Source organism: Acanthopagrus latus, chromosome 3 (assembly GCF_904848185.1).
Source record: "Acanthopagrus latus isolate v.2019 chromosome 3, fAcaLat1.1, whole genome shotgun sequence".
In the NCBI taxonomy this organism is placed as follows: domain Eukaryota; kingdom Metazoa; phylum Chordata; class Actinopteri; order Spariformes; family Sparidae; genus Acanthopagrus; species Acanthopagrus latus.
Window position 1 is genome coordinate 8,950,820 of NC_051041.1, and position 17,852 is coordinate 8,968,671.

The 17,852-nt window shown below is 42.2% G+C and overlaps 1 protein-coding gene across 2 annotated transcripts; it reads right to left on the reverse strand.

Annotated features, from left to right (window-relative positions):
• Nucleotides 1-1,834: 1,834 nt before the first annotated feature.
• snx27a (sorting nexin 27a) lies at nt 1,835-16,825 on the reverse strand. 2 transcript variants are annotated; one of them, XM_037092851.1, is made up of 13 exons: nt 16,347-16,822; nt 13,504-13,729; nt 13,145-13,337; nt 12,736-12,800; nt 11,903-12,007; nt 11,628-11,706; nt 11,182-11,345; nt 9,665-9,754; nt 8,751-8,900; nt 7,642-7,770; nt 7,396-7,455; nt 7,166-7,214; nt 1,835-5,680 (listed from the first exon to the last, which is right to left on the reverse strand). In XM_037092851.1, the coding sequence occupies exons 1-13, from the start codon at nt 16,655-16,657 to the stop codon at nt 5,610-5,612; spliced, it is 1,692 nt and encodes a 563-aa protein (XP_036948746.1). In that variant the 5' UTR covers nt 16,658-16,822; the 3' UTR covers nt 1,835-5,609. The 2 variants fall into 2 exon arrangements, with proteins under 2 accessions (XP_036948746.1, XP_036948747.1); XM_037092852.1 differs by lacking the exon at nt 1,835-5,680 and adding an exon at nt 6,361-6,753 and having other exon boundaries at nt 16,347-16,825.
• Between the last annotated feature and the right edge of the window lie 1,027 nt (nt 16,826-17,852).

The following is a 17,852-nucleotide window of genomic DNA, read 5'->3' on the forward strand; positions in this document are numbered from 1 at the left end:
CATTGCATTTCTATTCATCTGAAACCTCTTTAAGCCACTGAGACGGGGATGAGGGACACTGAAATGTTTCCCGCCAGCAAACTGTCACATCTGTTCCTCGTCATGATCGGCCCTCCCTCACTTTTTATCCAGCGCGCGCGAGCACGGGGAGGGGGGGCTTTAACACCGCAGCTAGAAGTGTAGAGAGGAACAATAACAAAAAAAATAAAAAAATCAGCTGTCAAGTCCACTTCAGCCCCCTTGGCTCAGTCATTCTGCGCCAGATGATTTTGCCCCTCAACTGATTATTTACCCACCAGCGACGGAATATGAGCCACATTTGCATAAATCCCTCCCACACATGCGCACACATGGCAGGACTCGTCTCAACCTGAATGAGAAGCGGCGAAAAAGCAGAATCTCGATATTGAACGAAGCGCACGCGGGCCGCACGTCACCTCGCTTGGCAGCTCACAAAAGCACCATTTATCAAAGTGACTGCTGTAACGTTTTGACAAATTCTTATATAAAAGGACGTTAAAAGCTTGGTAGGAACACTCGTCTTTCCCCTTTAAGAACTTAATTGGTCCCAGATGAGCACTGCTGTTGGTTTATCACCATATGTCAGGAGGACAGACTTGACGTTGCCCAGGTCCCTCTGGAAAGGAAGAAAATCCATACGTTAATAAACACAACGCAGGTTCTATTTAACAGCGGGTATAAAAGCCCCCCCCCCCCCACAAGTGAATTCAAATTACCGCCAACATAAAGAAAATGAATCTCGGCTTCATTTTATGTCCCGGAGAGAGCGATTAAGAACAACAGCATTTTCCCTGTAATATACATCTTTATTTAAAATATTTCAAATTTATTACTCCTAACAACATTTTCAAACATCAACATTCTTTTTTTTCTCATCATTATTAAACCCAGTCGCTGGAATAAATGTTAGCCAAGCACATTTCTGCAAAACCACAGATTACTTGGGACCAACCGTGCCTTTATGTTGACACGTTGTGTTTTTTTCCCCTGTCCTGCGTGACACCGTGCTCATGCTTCAGTTAGGTTTACGCACAGAAACCACTTGGTTAGGAGAAGAAAAAAGACTAAAAATTTGTCCCCAGGGCTGACGCCACAAAAATGGATGGAGACGATTTTACTTGCTGTGAAAAACAGCCGGTTTTGGTTTCCCATGAAAATCTGGAAATGTCCTACAGCTCCTTTTTTATCACTTCAAAAACTCGTCATGTACAACTCTTGGGCTTGTAATCACGCCGCCGCCTCCTGGTGGCAGAGGGCGTGGTAACGTGATATGCCGCACTTGCTACGGATGTCAACGTATCTGTGGTTTGCAGAAATATAAACTGCTATCACCATTACCTGGCCACTGGATCCAATTTATGTCAGTAAATAAATTCAAACAGACGGCAGTTTTTTTTTCCCAATATATAACTTTATTTAAAATATTGTTACAATTTATTACTCTACACAACATTTTCAAACCTTTTTTTTTCCTTTTTCTTATATTGGTTAGTAAACCTTCATGTGTGTGTTTCTTTTCTTTTCTTTTTTAAAGATATAAAAACTCTCCATTTTGTGGCGTAGTTTTGCATCAGGTGTTAATTGATGTCTCTTTTTTAACAGCTTATTTCATGGCGTGGTTTCGCCATTCCTCCATACAGCCGTTTTCTGCCCCACGCACAAACATAATGATCGACGGTGGCTCTTGCGCTGTACACTATCATTTCCCCCAATCTTTAATAATTTCTGTTTAAATAAATAAAAAGTTTTTGGAGTTGGAGAAACAAGAGTGCATTTTGTCGAAGAGATATTCTCTCTTTTTCTTTTCTTTTTAAAACAATTATTTACAGGTTATGCTGAAGACAGACAAACAAGGCTAAGGTTTTTAATTAATGTCACACTGACTACTTGCTGTGGGAAAAAGACCCGTGTTTCAAAGCAAAGACGGAAATTAATTACACAAAGGCTAACATTTTTTTTTTTCCTTCTTCAAAACAAACACATACATCCACCCCTCACATTAATAATTATGGGTAGGACATGTCAGCTGAAATGGGGAAAGCTGGCAGCTAATGCCCTCCGAGCCAGATCCGTGTCCCGAGGTCGACGAAGTCTACACAGAAGCGCTGAAGATGAGACAAACGTTGCGGCTGAACTGTTGGCTGAACCAACAGCGTCAGAAGGGAGGAGAGCGACTGAGCTGCCTCTGAACGCCGGACTCTGAGCGAACAGACGAGATCTAAACACATCGGCCGCCCAGTGATGTTATGGAAATCAGTGCTGGTTTTGGCACGAGGTTCAGAAAAAAAACGATGCGTTACTATAGCAACAGCATCGTTTCAACACAAACTTTCTGTGCCTTCGATGCACGTTCCACTTTTATATTTCACCCACACCACGTCTGCTGTGTCGTCCAACATTTGTAGTATCTATTCAGTCCTGTCAGGAAATTCAAATCCTACAAGCAAAGACTGTCCAGCATCGCAAGACACAAACACAGGTGGCCCACAGCACAGCGCACACTGACGGACGAACACCGGCCGACCTTAGACAGACGTGCATCTTAACATTCCTGCCATCTCTTCCGCTTTCACCCCGAACACTGTTACTGTGACGTTCAACTCACTGATGGCGAAAAAAACGGACTACAAACAACAGGACTCGCACCTGCCCGCGACTGAGACTGACATGGCACCTGGCTGAGACCAACCGAAAACATCAAAATATTCTTTTTTTTTTTTTTTTTTTTTAAAAACAGTAGCTTCTCTAAAAGCCTATTCACAGCAGCATGAGCCAAGGGGACAGAGAACAAACATCAAACAGTAAAAAAAAAACAAAAAACAACACTGCTTTGAATACATTACTGGGAGGAGTGAGTCAGTTGGCTGACAGGAATAAAAGGAACAGAGGCTGCACTGAGCGTGTGGAGCCAACGTGGTGCTGCCACGGCAACCGCATCCCCCAGTGATGATGGGGAGACCAACCTGGAGAATGAGAGCAGAGGACAGGAAAGCCAACACACACACAAATCACACCACCTCCGTCTGCCTCTCCCTCTGCATCTTTAAAATGAAGGAAAAAAAAAAAAAAAGAAACATCATGGTTGAACAGCTCCAATTCTAATGTCATCCATCTTTGAATTGGCTATTACTTCAGCTGTCAAAATGACCATCCAGCAATCTGCAGTCTCTTTCTCAATCCAGCTACCAATGGTGTGTGCATGTGTGTGTGTGTAAAACACACAATATGCTACAACAATATGGCATGTATTGCTATAGACTGATGTGTAACAGAGGCAACAACTGGATGACAAAGAGCAAAAATATCCCGCGATGTTCCGCTAAATGATAATCAGAGTAGCAGGGAGAAAGAGCCGTGTGTGTGTGTGTGTGTGTGTGTGTGTGTGTGTGTGTGCTGGAAAAGCATGTGAGGAGCCGTGAATGTTAGCTAGACAATAGGAGACGCCTCCCATTTGTCTCCATCTGTCTGGCGTCTCAGCTGTCGTACAGATACAAAAAAAACCCCATCTTCATTTGCCGGCTCTCACACCGACAGCTCATCAGAGACGTCCAATCACAGCCTAAAAGCTTATCAGCAATGTCAGTGATAAACACAGAGGACACACACACACACACACACACACAAAAGCACACGCACACTCACAAAAGCATGCTCCAAGGTAACTGACTGAAAGCAAATTTAGCAGTTTATTGAAGCCGAAGCTAAGCTCAACTGTAAAATAAAAGGAATCATTTTCTAACAATCTGAAACTTGAACTTGTGCTCTCAAAGTCAGTGTGAATAAAAGATAAACCAGCATCGCTCCCGGTTTCAGCTGTCGGGTTTTTGGTCGCTTGCCAGAAGGCGAGTGAAGCGCACGAATGAACCGGCCGGGATGAAACTATTAGCCCTTAGTGGGATAAACATAACTCACTCACCGCACTCAGGTGAAGTCAATACATTTCCACACAAAAAGCATCTTCTTTTGTCCAAACGTAAACGTGCTCTCTACACAATCAAAGTGAGACACAGTGTTTTAAACTGAACATCTACGGAGAGAAAAAAAGGAAAAACATTTTATCGTTTTCATGTGAGAACTTAATGCTGCTCTAAAACAAAAATAGTTATCGGTGTCATATGTCAGTTGTAACTGTCATACATATCATATGCAGACACACACAACTAATACTGTACTCATTTAGATCAGTAAGAGGCGGACAGCTGCCTGCATTGCTATGTATGCTGATGGTTTGCAGACAAACAACAGAATGCACCATCTACTCTCCGTGCAACACACAAAAATACATGCACGCGCACACACACAGGCCACCTGTCCTCCTGATGTGGTTAATGCACAAACTGCAGCGGAGTGATACTTTTGGGTGAGTTTCAGAGCCCGAGGGATCACTCCTAAAGAAGCTCTGAGAAGATTTCTATTCCTGCTCAAAACCTACGACTGAATCTTTCTTACGCTCTGCTGCTCTCTGCTGCCCGCTCAGAAAACTGCAGCCGAACAGTCTTATCTGTCCTGTGTTTTCACAACCGGTCAGACAGACAGACTCCCCCACGAAGACATCCACACTTTGGCCCTTCAACCTTTAGTTCAAAAACACCCTCCCTGCACAGAGCTGGGAATGAGAGTCTCATCAAAGCTCCGAAAAATCACAATAAAAACACTGGCGGGGGGGGGGATATTAACATTACACATATACCCACATACACACATTTTAATGGCAGCCGGCCAACAGATGTCGGTCTCAGGTAGCGTGGGTTGGACCAGAAGACGAGGTGGAAAATGGGGATTAGTCAGAGCAGCTTGGACGTAATTCAGTTAGTGTTTCATTGTGTTAGATCAAGAAACCAATTATTATAGCTCTTATATTAATCTATGTTTTATCAGAAGTAAGATTGTTAAACATACAACATTATTACGAACACGTCCTCTCACATCTGTTTGCAGTTAGTAACATTTCTGTCGCCTATGTCTTCTGACAGAGACAGTACATCTCTGACTCACAGATAGAAAACATAATTTTTGTGTTAATGTCCATCATCGGTGTAAAGCACGATTATGCTTTCTTTCTTCATCACTAACTGTTAAAGACTAACTCCTCCATCAGCTCTGTTCAGCAGACGAGGGCCATGCTGAAGGCTTCGGACCGAGTTGGTCGTGCTTGGGAGAACTGACCGTCACGTCAGCTCCAACGATTCATCGAGGTGCTCCCCTCGGCACTGTCGGACCCTGGCCAGTCACGCGCTGCATTTGTGTGTTACGTGTCGGCCGGTTGGCGAGACTCTGCTCGTGTCCTGCCCCACATCACAGGGCGGATGCATGGGGGATAACAACAGAAACGCTATGGAGATCTAGTAAATGACATGAAAGTTGGCTTTTGTTTATTCTCCTTCATTGCTCCTCTTGCTGTGTGTATCCCTGGGGTCGGTTAAGTGTGACTAGTCCAATTTCCCAAATAGCTCACTTCCAGTTTGTTTTTTCGGGGCATGGATCCCCTCAGTCTGTCGCTCAGTCCTGTGTTTGTCAATGGGCGCTCTCTGGGGTGGTTGTGAAGATGCAAGTGGACCAGTTCTAGTTAGGGTTGATGACAAATGGTTTTAGGATGTTGCGATCTCCCCCCCTAGGTGGCGCCATCCCTTCTGCTGTGTCTCCAGTGGAGGCAGATACTCTGTGGAACACAGAGAGACGGTTCAGGAAACAGGTCTGAATGATGGGCTTTTTTTATTTTCCTGCATGTCATGTGACTTACAAAAAATGCTGCTACAACACAACACAGCTCAGTCTGTCTCAGCAACAGTGTCCCTGAGAAACTTCCCTGCACTGATTATGTGCTTCAATTAATGATTATGATCCTCTGTAGCCTGAACCATCCGAGCCTCTCGTCAGGTGTCTCTGTTCTATGAAACTTCCTTCCTCATCCTCATGCCTTTCAGTTGCTGGTCCACATACTTGTGTTACTGGCCTCGTGCCGTCTCACATGGGACAAATAGTTTCAACTTCCCCTTGTGTTGGCCTTTTGGAGATGGCTCTGATAACAGGTCACGTGTCTACACGTGCAGCGACACTCTTGTCTATATCGGGGGCAAAGCCCAAGGTAATGCACTTGAGACATGAAAGATAATTTACCAGAAAACCCATGAAAAAATGAATGTCAATTCTGTATTTATTACTCAAAATTATTGTAAAATATGTATGATTACACATTTACATTAAAAAACAGAACTGATGAATCAAGGACGCTATGGGACATGTTATTCTTCATTTAACTGATGTGTGCCGCCTAATGACCTTAACCATCACCATTTGGTGGCAATGCAGGAAAGGAGAGCATTATTAAAAATCTGCAAGTCTGCTAGAGTAGGAAAGTCCAGGCGTTTGGATGTGGCCAGGGAACGGACTTCAACACAACATCCAAGTTTAGTTTAAAGACGAGTTTATTCATTTATCACAAGATCACATTGAATGTTCTGTTAATGACATCAAATGAACTTTGGGAACAACTGCATTTAAGTCTAGTGTGTTTGTCGCAGTTGTGATTAAAAGTTTGAGGAGGCCACAGAAGATCTTTTTCTGAAGTTTGGGAATAGTTTCTTTATGCTTCTTTTCACAGCAATCTGACAGCACTGGAAGAGAATTTCTCTCTCCATACTCGGCTTCATTTTATGGACTATTTACCAGCGCTTATGCAGCTTTTTTTGTCAACGCCTCTTTATTTTGTTCAGCTTATATATGCCATGGGAGCTGCACAAAAGAGATAATAAAACACTGAAAGCGTATCTGGATGTGCATTTTTAGGCGAGTGTAATTTAATGTCACTAAAGTGAAGCTACTCAGGTATAGCTTTTGCCTTTAACACACACACAAATAAATGCAGGTAGCATACTCCAAGTCCTTGTCCTGCTCTTGCCCTTTCAGATTTTTGGCAGATAAGGAAGTTTTGCATAATTCATGTTGTTTGATGGGTGTTGTCATTCAAAGCACCTCTCAATACCACATCTGAATACATATATCTTCATGATTCACCCTAGATAAAATCTAGCCCCTCACCCTTTGTACCGGTGCCTTCGTTGTGCTGTGCTATGTGTGTCTCAAACAATATTACTGCTTTGTATTTAGGACAAATAGAGTATGTCAAAACATGCTTGCTGCTCACCATTGTTGCTGCAGTTTTTGTTGTCTTTGTCAGATGCCTCTTCCTCAACCTGACACCAGGAAAAACGTATAAAATGAATCATGGCATATAAAACAGCAGCCTGAAGAAAACGTCTTAGTGGTGTATTGTATTTGGCAAGAAACTTCAAATAATAAGCTAAGTTTAGAATTTCAAACTTGGCACGGAGTCATATGCTTCCCAGAAAGAAAGAGGAAAGGAGTGGTCCTTACCTGTTTCCTCCACTTCAGCTCACAAAAGACGCGCTCAAAGCACTCATGCATGTAGTTAAACTGGGAGGAAAAAGGGAACAGGATTGTAATTCAGACTTCTGCCTGCAAGTTTTCATGAGGTGTTTTTTTTCTTTCTTCTTACTACATGTAAAGGAAAGTGCTTGTGTAATCTTACAGCCACTCAAAGTCCAATCAAGTGAATAAATAAACACAGTAAAACTGCAGTGGAGGTGTGTTAATACTCACGTATGGAGTGAAGATCTTGACCCAGCGAGGTTTCTTCTCTCCTCTAGCGTACTCAAAGCAGAAGGCCATGCCCTCCTCGTCAGTGTCCCAGCGCTGCATCTCCCCCCACTCAAAAGCTATCACCTGGTTCTGAAGAAGAGACAGTTTACAGGAGGTGAGCCCCGTGTGTTCACAGGAATGCAAATGTTTATTGGTTTGATTCAGTGACACACGACAAGTATCAGGCCAAATATTTACTCTTATTGTTTTGGGAACTTTGTATTATTGGCCATTTATGAGTAGCCTTTCTGGCTGATAAATAGGGTCAACATTATGCAGCCAAATTGCTTTCTTTAAAGTTGGTTTGTGACCCGCTAATATACATAAAACAAGAAGAAAGAACAAGAGGTGCAGCCTATTGTGCACATAATGTCAAACTGCAGCACCTAGGTAGAACCACTGAGTGGTGACTAGAGAACCAAACATGTCATCGACCACCAGTGTGGATTTTTATTTATTTATTTATTCATTTATTTTACAGTTTTAGAGGCAAGCACATAGTCATTTTCAAAGTATATTCCAGAAGGGCTCACAGAGGAAGGAAACAATTTGATGAGTTTTAACACATTTATTAGAGCTACGGAATATCAAAGAGGTCAAATCATGCTTTGGAGGTTTTTGTCTGTCCTTCATTATATTTTTGTAGCATTTTTGTGCATGTTTAAGGTCTGCACAGTGAAAAACCACACCAAAGGCAGCTTCTCTTTTCCACAGAGAAACACTGTTCCTGCACTGTCTGCAATGCCTGGTTTGGAGTTGAGCCTTTACCTCTGTAAATTATGTGCGTCATGTAACAGGCATTATATAAATATAAAAATTACATATATCTATTGCAAAATATATATAGTGTATATATTTTACAGTTGCTAATGCTGTAGCAGCGCAATTTTAGATCACACTATCTTGCTCAGCTTGACCCACCCTACTCTGCCTCTTACTGGTTACATCCTGTCTGTTGAGAAATGCACATGAGCGACTCTCAGCAATGATTGAATGCCCCCCTCTCCCCCCCGAACCTTCTACTTGTACTGTATTTACACATTTTAGAAAAAGCCCGAACACTCACTCACCTCCAGCGTGCCATCCTCAGTACAAGCGTGCAGCTTGAAGTGATGGATGCTGATAGCTGTGATGACGTGTCCCTTCCTCCTGGAATCACAGGCGCAGTGGGGGAACGCCACCTCATTGTAGCCCTCACATGTCCGCAGCAGACTCAGGTACTAACAGACGAAGTATTATAGAGCACATACATCAGTTGCTAATACTATAAGTAACAAGGTTATGGCAAACAAGATTAAGTTTACTTCTTTTTCCTTAATCCAGTTACTCTAAAAAACCCTGTTAACAAGCTGTGACCAGAGTTCTCGCCTACCCTCATATACATTACTGTCCCAATAACGACATCTTAGAGTATTTTGGTTTATGAGAAACTTGTTTCATGAGCTCATATTCCTTGGGAGGAGAGTGCAGAGTAAATGGGCACTTGTCAAGCTGTGAAAACGATAACATTAAGTGTGTACGCTAACCAAATATTTTAGTTTCTACATCTGGTTCGCTTCAGTCCCTGGTCCCAAACAGTGAAGCAGGTTTCCTATTTGTAAGAGCAGTTGTGATATCACATGCTGCCTCACATTCGGAACAATGTAAACTATTGTTTTGTTTTCACATTCATTTATCTAAAAGGTTGCCCTTTAAGAGTTTGGAAATGCTGTGCTGAGAGCTACACAGTTGCAAATGGAGTTCACACAGAGAAACCCCCACAGTCACACATGCCACTTTCAGTTAATGTTTTACAAACATCAATATAAACTCAATGGCTGGATCTCTGAACACCACAGAGGGCTGTATTCCACAGTGTGAAAGGGGTTCTGGCTTTTCTGTCCATTTTCATTTGGTAACGTTTTGGTGATGGCTCTGGTCAGCAGGCAAAAAGTGTAGTCATCCCAATGCCCTCCCCGAACAAAGAGTGGTCTGTGGGACTGACCGTGGCCATCTTGCGCTGCTCTGCCAGCTTCTGCAGCTGGTAGGATTTGTCCTCTGTTTTTATGAATCCCTTCTTCACATCTTCCAGTGCCTAGACAAACAGGGGGCGGGGTGGGTGGGGGGTTGAGGTGGCATGAAGAGATACAACACCGTTTATCATTTGTGGTTCACTGCACAAAAATGATTAGTCATTAAAAACATTGAGAAAGATATTCTGGCTCACACTATTGAGTTCAACCAATAACAACCCTTCAGCTCTCCATAATTTACACTTTACATATAACAATGTATGAAATAGCACTATGACTATGTAAAGGCGTCAACTCATAATGATGAACCTCCAGAGAATTAGAACCTAAATCTGTAGCTCTGCTAGGCTTCTTAGAGCTTTAATATCAGTTTCAGCTGGTTGTTTAGCTATTTGACTAAAATTCACTGTTTTGATTCACTCTCTCAGGTGGCTGTTTTTGTCCAGAAAGCTTCATAACCAACTGGACACTCAGCAGCCAGCACTAGACAGACACAGTTAGTGACTAGCTGGTGAACATAGTGGAGCAATTTATAGCTAAAGAGGCAGATATTTTCCTCAGGAGATGGAGGAGACAAAAACAGCTAAAAGGGCTTGAAATGAATGATAATAACTGCCAGACAAGCAAATGCAACTTTTGCTAAAAAAAAGTTTGATATTTCAAATCTAAATTTGATGATATGTCAATGCTGTCAAAGGAGTGGCCCAAAAAAGTCAGTTATTGCAGGTTTAAGTATTCTGGGTACATTTGTTTTCAAGAGTGCAAACACCGTGCTGACTTCACTCACAGAAATTATTTTAATGAGTCACTGCTAAACCTCACATGCATAAAATGCTTCAGGTGGTGACCTTAGTTGGGTCAGTAGACAGCCTGCAGGCTACTGCTGCTGCTGCTATGGCTATTTTTAGTGCATTTGCATCAGAGGATTACTTTGTCAAGTTCCCACTTCATACTTCAGAAACTGTGGAAAAGTTTAACTGGCTTGCAGAAAATCAAAGTTCTCTGGTTTACTGGAGATGTTCATACATTTTGAAGCACCAGATTATTCATTTTCAATTTAGGATGACATTTGTAGGACTTTGTGATTGATACAGCCTGATATTTTGTATAAGATGTGACCTGACTTAGGATGTCAGCTGCAAGTATAACTTTGGTCCCGGACTGTCACAGTGAATTTTCCAAGAGGCCCAGCTGGCAGGATTTCAACTACCACTATGCTTAGTTTTGGTTGTTTTAATGCCAAAGCCTGTTGGGAAGCCTTTCAGAAGACAAGACTACTTTAAAATTGTTACAACTTTCCTCTAATGAGTTTGAAAGTCAGGATAATACACAAAGTACTGAATGATTCTTCGACCAGTAGAAGTGCTTACAAGCAAAACAATAGAGTAATAAAGTAAAATTCCCTGATTTTGTTTATTTCTTGAAGAAGAAATAAAAGTGCTGAGTTTCCCAAAGTCCATAGCAAGTGGGATTCAATTATTGTTATTACCTGGTGGAAGCAGTAATGCAGTGCCAGTGGGTTGTCTCTTAGCAACTCCTCCTCCTGGAAGCTGAACAACCATTTGCGGAGCGCCAAGCAGGTCCCCGGCACAGCCGACGTGTAATTCTGCACATAAAGCTTGTGGGGAAACTCATTAGGTGCCAGCTTCCTCACTGCAACAAATAAAAAAGGAGAGAGATTAGGAAGGAGTTAAAAAGGAAGAGGGGAAGTCTGTTTAGTCATTAAAAAAAAAAAAATCTAGCCTGGACCCAATTACCTGCCCTTGCTGTCAAAAAACTCAGCCATAACCCTAGGCTAAATGGATTAAACACACCGATGGGAGGGCACAGGTCTTTCTTTAGAAAACTAGTGGTCATGCGTTGAAGACACACAAGAGGGTGCTTTTAAATTCATTCATTACACTCATAAGCATCAAATACACGCAGAGCTCTTACCAAAGGAGTGGTTGATGACTTCAAAAAGGGCAAAGTAGCTCGCCATAATACTGTCCATTCCAACCTTTAACACTAATGCCTAGAGGAAGAGCAACATAGAGTTAGTTATGTAAGAAAAACACTGGTCTTTGAATTTCTATTGCCACTAAAATGTAGTCACTGTGTCTGCACACTTAATACACGTATTACAATTCCAGATGGATACAAACAGCAGGGCAATAAACTGTACAATATAGCTGTGTGAGAGCCTCAACCCAGATGTCACGTGTTCTCACCTGGTACACCTGATCTGTGGTGCTGTTCTTGCGGACTCTGACAGAGATGGTGGTCTTGTCTGGCAGGGCTATCCGCAGTTCTACATCTGTTACTCCATTGTAGTTCTGCACAGTGAAGCAACACATAATGAGAACAGCTGCAGAGCTGCACTAACTTGTGTGGATTAACAAGGGTGTGTGTCATCTTGTATGAGGGTGCAAACGTGTGTTGGTTCAGAATTATTGGTAAGTCCTTTTTGATTAAACAAACAAACAAACAAGACATATCTAAACCAGACCTCCTATCTGTTAGAAATCCTAATCCTTCTGGAGCGCTGGATTAATTAAGTAGAATTGCATTTGTCTCTGCTACTAATATTCCTCAAAGCACTAGACAGGGAACGCAATTAAAGGAAAAGTTCACCAAAAAATTATTATTCATGATTATCAAGTCTTTATTTACTCAGCCTCATGTTTTAAAACAGGTCCCCATCTACATCAGTTGTTTAGGAGAATTATTTTACTGAAAGACTAAAGGGGAGTTAAACATGTAGTCATTACTTTATCACACATTTTTATATACCTCAAATCCTCTCAAAAGGCCCACTATACAATATCTAAAAGTTAAAGACAAACATAGCCCTAATATGAATTAGCAAAAAAGCTAAATCTAACTGAAAAGCAAGAAGGTACTGTGATGCCGTGCACATTCCCTGTTTGACGAGACTCATGTTGTACATTGGAGAAAGTTTCGAAAGAGATGCAGAAAAACTTTCTCCCACTCAGCTCAGAATCAAAAGGAGCCACACTCTAGTACAGTCCATATCAGAACAACAATAAATTGGGATGCATACCTCATCTGATTCAGAGAGAAACTCCTGCATGATGTCACTCTCGCCTATCACCCGCACAGAGCAAACTAGAGATATAGAGACAGAGAAAGGTGGAGAGGAAGAGAGAGAGGCCAAAGTAAATCAAATAAAGGAGGACGGGAAAATGTCACTTTGGCTATGTCTTGTGATCAGATTTAATGTATTAGCAAAGCCAGTGCTTGCCCCATTTTCTATCCCAATTAAAACATGATTTCTGGATGTAAAAATGTAATTATTCCTTGTCTTGGTATGTGTGGTTATTATGGATTTTGATGGGTCTAAATGCTTTACTTTTCTTGAAATAAAAAAAAACAGCCTTTCATCTTTGCCCATGTTGAAAATCAACATAGAAAAGGGGTTTATAGCCGGAGACCTTTCTGAATCAGCCTACCTCGCTCGAGATATTCCTCCAGGCCTCTGCGGCGAGCATCCAGCTGCTGTTCAGACAGGGAGAAGGGCCATTTACCAGGAAGCTTTGGGAAGTTGAAGTTGGAAAACTCCCTCTTTAGGTTCTGGTGCAGGATGGCGAACTCGCGGTAGCGCTTTGAGCACAGCTGTCTACCTGACATGTACACGTTGTACACCTGTGAGACAAAGACAGGACAGACAGACTGTAGTGGACTAAAGTAGAGGGAATTCATGTTTACAATCAGGAATTATACATTCTTTTAATACTGCCATAGGAAAAAACACGTTTTCTACCTGCTTGAGCGGAAGATATATAAGGCAATGACTCAAACCAGCACTCACCACAAACCTCTCGGAGTGCTGCTCTACATGTTTGTATGTGGGAATTGAAATGGGCACAGCCTGCTTGTCGCTGTAGTCGTAGTTGGGTTGGACTTCCTCTCCTCCTTCCAACCCATCGGCCTCCTGAGCTGGGACAGACAGCACAGCCAGAACCAGCTCTTTCTCCCCTGCACGGATCAGATCCACCACCTGCTTATGGGTGGCACCTTCCACACTGACCCCATTACTGGAGGGAAAGTAAAGTGGTGTGAGAGACAGAAAGAAAGTCAGCGAGGAGTTTTAAAAATCCTCTATTCCCGCTGTTTTACACATAATCACTTTATATTTCAACATGGCAAATGATCAACACAAAGAAGGGAACAGACCAAGCATTTGGCACTACCTTTACCTATATCAGGCTACTATGGTGTCAAATAAGTGTAGCATAGTTCAGTAAAATGATTTCTGGTTTAAATAATAAGGCTCCATTCCAACTATGTATTCCAATACTTAAACTCAGGGTATCTCACAGCATCAAATACCAGGCTTTTGGTTACCAAAACAGAACATATGGTTGCCATTCATTCATTACCTTATATTCTTAATGAATAAGATACTACGCCATTATACAACAGCTTAATAATGAAAATGTGACATTCAAGAATGTCTGAAAGCTTCATGACAGTGATCAAACAGCCAAATTCTTTGCAGTTTATGTTTTATCTAATACTTTTCAGTGGTGTCAAATATATCAAAATCTCAAGACATAACAATTCTTAATATTTAAAACTGTCTGAATACTAATTTCAGTGTCTGTACACACGTGAGTAAATGCACCAGTGTTGTTTGATTCCTGTTATGACTGTGACAGCAATGTGTAAATAAATGCAACATATACTTAAAGAATATACAGTTTTGGATTTACGTCATTTTTTTCCCTTCCCTTTTTTTCATATGTTGACAAAATTGTTGCCAAAGCCAAGAATTTGTTGCCAATTTCTCAATATGGTTGCTGATCCCAACCTGGCAACCATAACAGTTGAGTCGACGGCACGCTGTGACTGAATAAATGCAGCTAAACACTGAATATCATAATGACTCTGACACATAAAGTATATTTCAGGTGGATTGGTCCAGTTGGTAAAAATAAATATGAAATGTTAACCAACTGCCGCAAATGTTCATTTTCCTTTATTGGCGTGTGGTAATGTCAGTGCATTTAGTCTTTTACTGATAAACACAGTGTTGATGGTGCTGAGTAACCAGGTCATCTCTCTAACGTCTCCCTTTCCTTTGGTGCTGTGAGACACCTCCCTTCCTGGCTTTGCCGAGGCCAGATGGCACCAGCATCAGGTGTCTCTGCTAATCTTCCTATGAGAGACAGCAGGACACACAGGAGAGGAGGGAACAAGCAAGAGTGCAAGCAACGGTCTGTCCACTATTTGTCCACTAAAATATGATGTTTCACACAAACTACACACAGGTAGCAGTCAGTAGAGTCTGTCAGCTGTTTATCACCAATGAAGCAACATTGTTCCCTGTCCTTGTTCATAAAACTACGCAAAAGTGCTGACATATGACATAGTAAACATGATGATTCTTGTTTTCAGGTTTTTGCGAAATGGTCAAGCTGGTTAATAAGTCACATGACAAGCACTGGTCCTGTCATATGACCAGGGAGACATTTAGCAGTAAAAATGGGGGGGGAAAAAAACACAGATTAGGTAAAATCTGTTTTTGTTGCCTCAGCAAGTGGAAGTAGAGAAGTGTTCCCTGTTTTCTGTTTCTCTTCTCACTTAGTCTAACTTTAGCCTATAATCGAGTTCACAGCAACACACGAACATCTTAACTCCTCAAATCCTGATAATAAGGCCAGGCCAAAAATAATCAACTTTTAGAAGATGTATATTATCATTTACTATATCAAAAAATGTGGTTCCCTCTCTGTGGTTCCAGTATGTAGCCTTTATTAGAGCTCAGGCCCATGACTATGGTAGGAGATTGATGTCATTATCAGAAACCTACATACCTGCGAGCTTAAACCCTGTGGGGACCTCCCTTCTCTTCAGAGTTGACTATTACATAGTTGCTAAAAATGAATGGGTTATAGAAACTATTGGGTGATTTCCATTAAAGTCGCCCCTAGGGAAAGGCCAGCTGACTTTTCCTGGCATGACAGCAAGAGTTTGACTGAACAGAAAATCACTCCTACAGGGTGTCTCCGGTATCAGGCCATGTATATCAACATCATTCACATATACTGATTAGGATCATAGGCAAAAACAATGGACAGAGCCTAAAACTGTCCCATGTAAACCGTTGTTGTGAATGTTAGTCTGTCAAGCAAGTCCAGAAGCGAACACAGTCACATATGACAGTGAATTTGAGTGACAACACTGCCATCCACTGTCTCCGGCCAGGGGTCAAAATAGACATCCCTACCTTGATCCACATGACAATGCAATGTCAATTAGATTCTGTCCTCACAGTCCTGCTGGAGCAGTCACTGTGCAAAGGGCTAGCTGAACAACACGTTAGCTACCTGGCTCGCTAGCTAGCCAAAGCTAATCAACATGCACAGCCTGTTGTCCAACTTATGTAAGCTGGTTAGCTTTCTAGTTACGGCTAACTCACTAGCGTTAGCTTGATGTAGCTACATTACCAAATGCACACAAGAGGTGCAAATGACCGTAGCCTGAATTCGTAAATACTTGGTTAAGTAAACAGCTACTTTTTATCAAAGAAGTGGCTACCTTGAAGAAGGTTCATGTTTGCTTGAAATTAGATCAACACGGGCTAAACTGGCTAGCTAGCCGTTCTTGCTAACAACCTGGCTCAGTTGAACGGAACAGGAGCTGACTTACACCTCCAGGATCCTGTCGCCTTTTGCTATCCCGGCTCGGTCCGCCGCGCCTCCGGGCAAAACAGCGCTGACATGCTGAAGAGGAGCGTACAGTTCCCCGTTGATGCTCCGAAGCTGTCCCCCTTCGCTGACTTGACCGCGAACATTGAACCCGTAGCCCGACTCCGACTTGACTATCCTCACCATCCGCGGACCCGACGTTACCATGGTCGCGTTCTGGCCCGCGGTGCTCGCGGACGAAGCCACAACCGGACCGTTACGGGATGCCGAAGGGAGAGTCGCCCGAGTTTCATCGCCTTCCACATCCGCCATCTTATCCACAGGCCCTGGCCCCCCTTTCCAGTCGGTGCCTTCTAGCAAATTCAAAACAACACTCGAGCTCTGTCCCTCCGTAACGTTAGCTCCACAGACCGACTCTGTTGTTGATAACCCGCCCCTCGGTAGCGTCACGAGACACAGCCACACAACGTGACCTCCCGGAGGCGTCACCGAAAGTCTGAGGCTCTGTGTTGTATGATACGTGACTGAACAACGCGAACCCGTTTATCATTCCATCTTCACACCAGTTACTTCGTGAAAATATGCCTGAATGATTTATATTGTTTACTGTCATACACTTTAACCGTCCAGAGTTTCATACAAATGTGTATAGAAATGTTTTTAAAGAGACAGGTACAGTGGCCCAGAGGGTCATAACGCAAGAACGTTTACCAAAACACAACGTAAATATAGACAAAACTCAAGACATTTTGGAAGACGGGATGACATTTCAGCTTTACACAAGGTACACTTCACATTTCACAACATTTCACAAAAAGATATTTCACAAAACACTTCAACATTAGGAAAAAACATCGCATTCTAGAAAACTCAACAACTTTAGGAAGGCGCAAGGACACAAAGCACACCAACATTTCACAAAACACAACACAATTAAACAAAACAGTTACATTTTAGAAAACACAACCTTATTCCATGTCTGTCTTTTAAAATACATATTAACTGTTCTGTTAACTATTGTTCAATGTTTTTATTTCCAGCATATAACAACATAATACCTTTTATAAAATCGTTTTCTGCAGCATATTGTATAAGCCCTGAGACTCACTGTCTCTATCTTTTCACAAACTCAGCAGCCGGTATTACCAAATGATCTTCTGTGTGCTTGGGGGCTTTTAACGGTATAAAATATTTTATTCTAAAGCAACAAAGAAAAAAAGAAGAGTCCCAGGTGGAGATTGCCCAAGAGGTTTTCCACTTTGCTGCTATAGTCGTCCTTCCCCTTTCTCTCTTGGTCTCTGTTTCTCATTTCCCCACCGCCTTGTTGTGAGTTTAAAAAGTGACACTTAACACTGATATTTCTGCGCTTTGCCTCCTGTTATCTTGTGTAATTTAGCGAGGCAGGGACGGGCAATCATGTGCAATGGAGGTGCTGATTATTGAGTCTCAAACAGGGAGCGAGAGCTGATCTGTCAAGTCACCTGCTGCAGTGTTTGTATGGAATGAA

Coding starts and splice junctions, on each gene's coding strand:
- snx27a (XM_037092851.1), bottom strand. CDS start 16,657: ATGGCGGATGTGGAAGGCGATGAAACTCGGGCGACTCTCCCTTCGGCA. Junction 13,730..16,346: donor GGCGACAGGATCCTGGAGGT/GTAAGTCAGCTC, acceptor CTTTCCCTCCAG/TAATGGGGTCAGTGTGGAAG. Junction 11,707..11,902: donor CCACAGATCAGGTGTACCAG/GTGAGAACACGT, acceptor CTCTTCCTCTAG/GCATTAGTGTTAAAGGTTGG.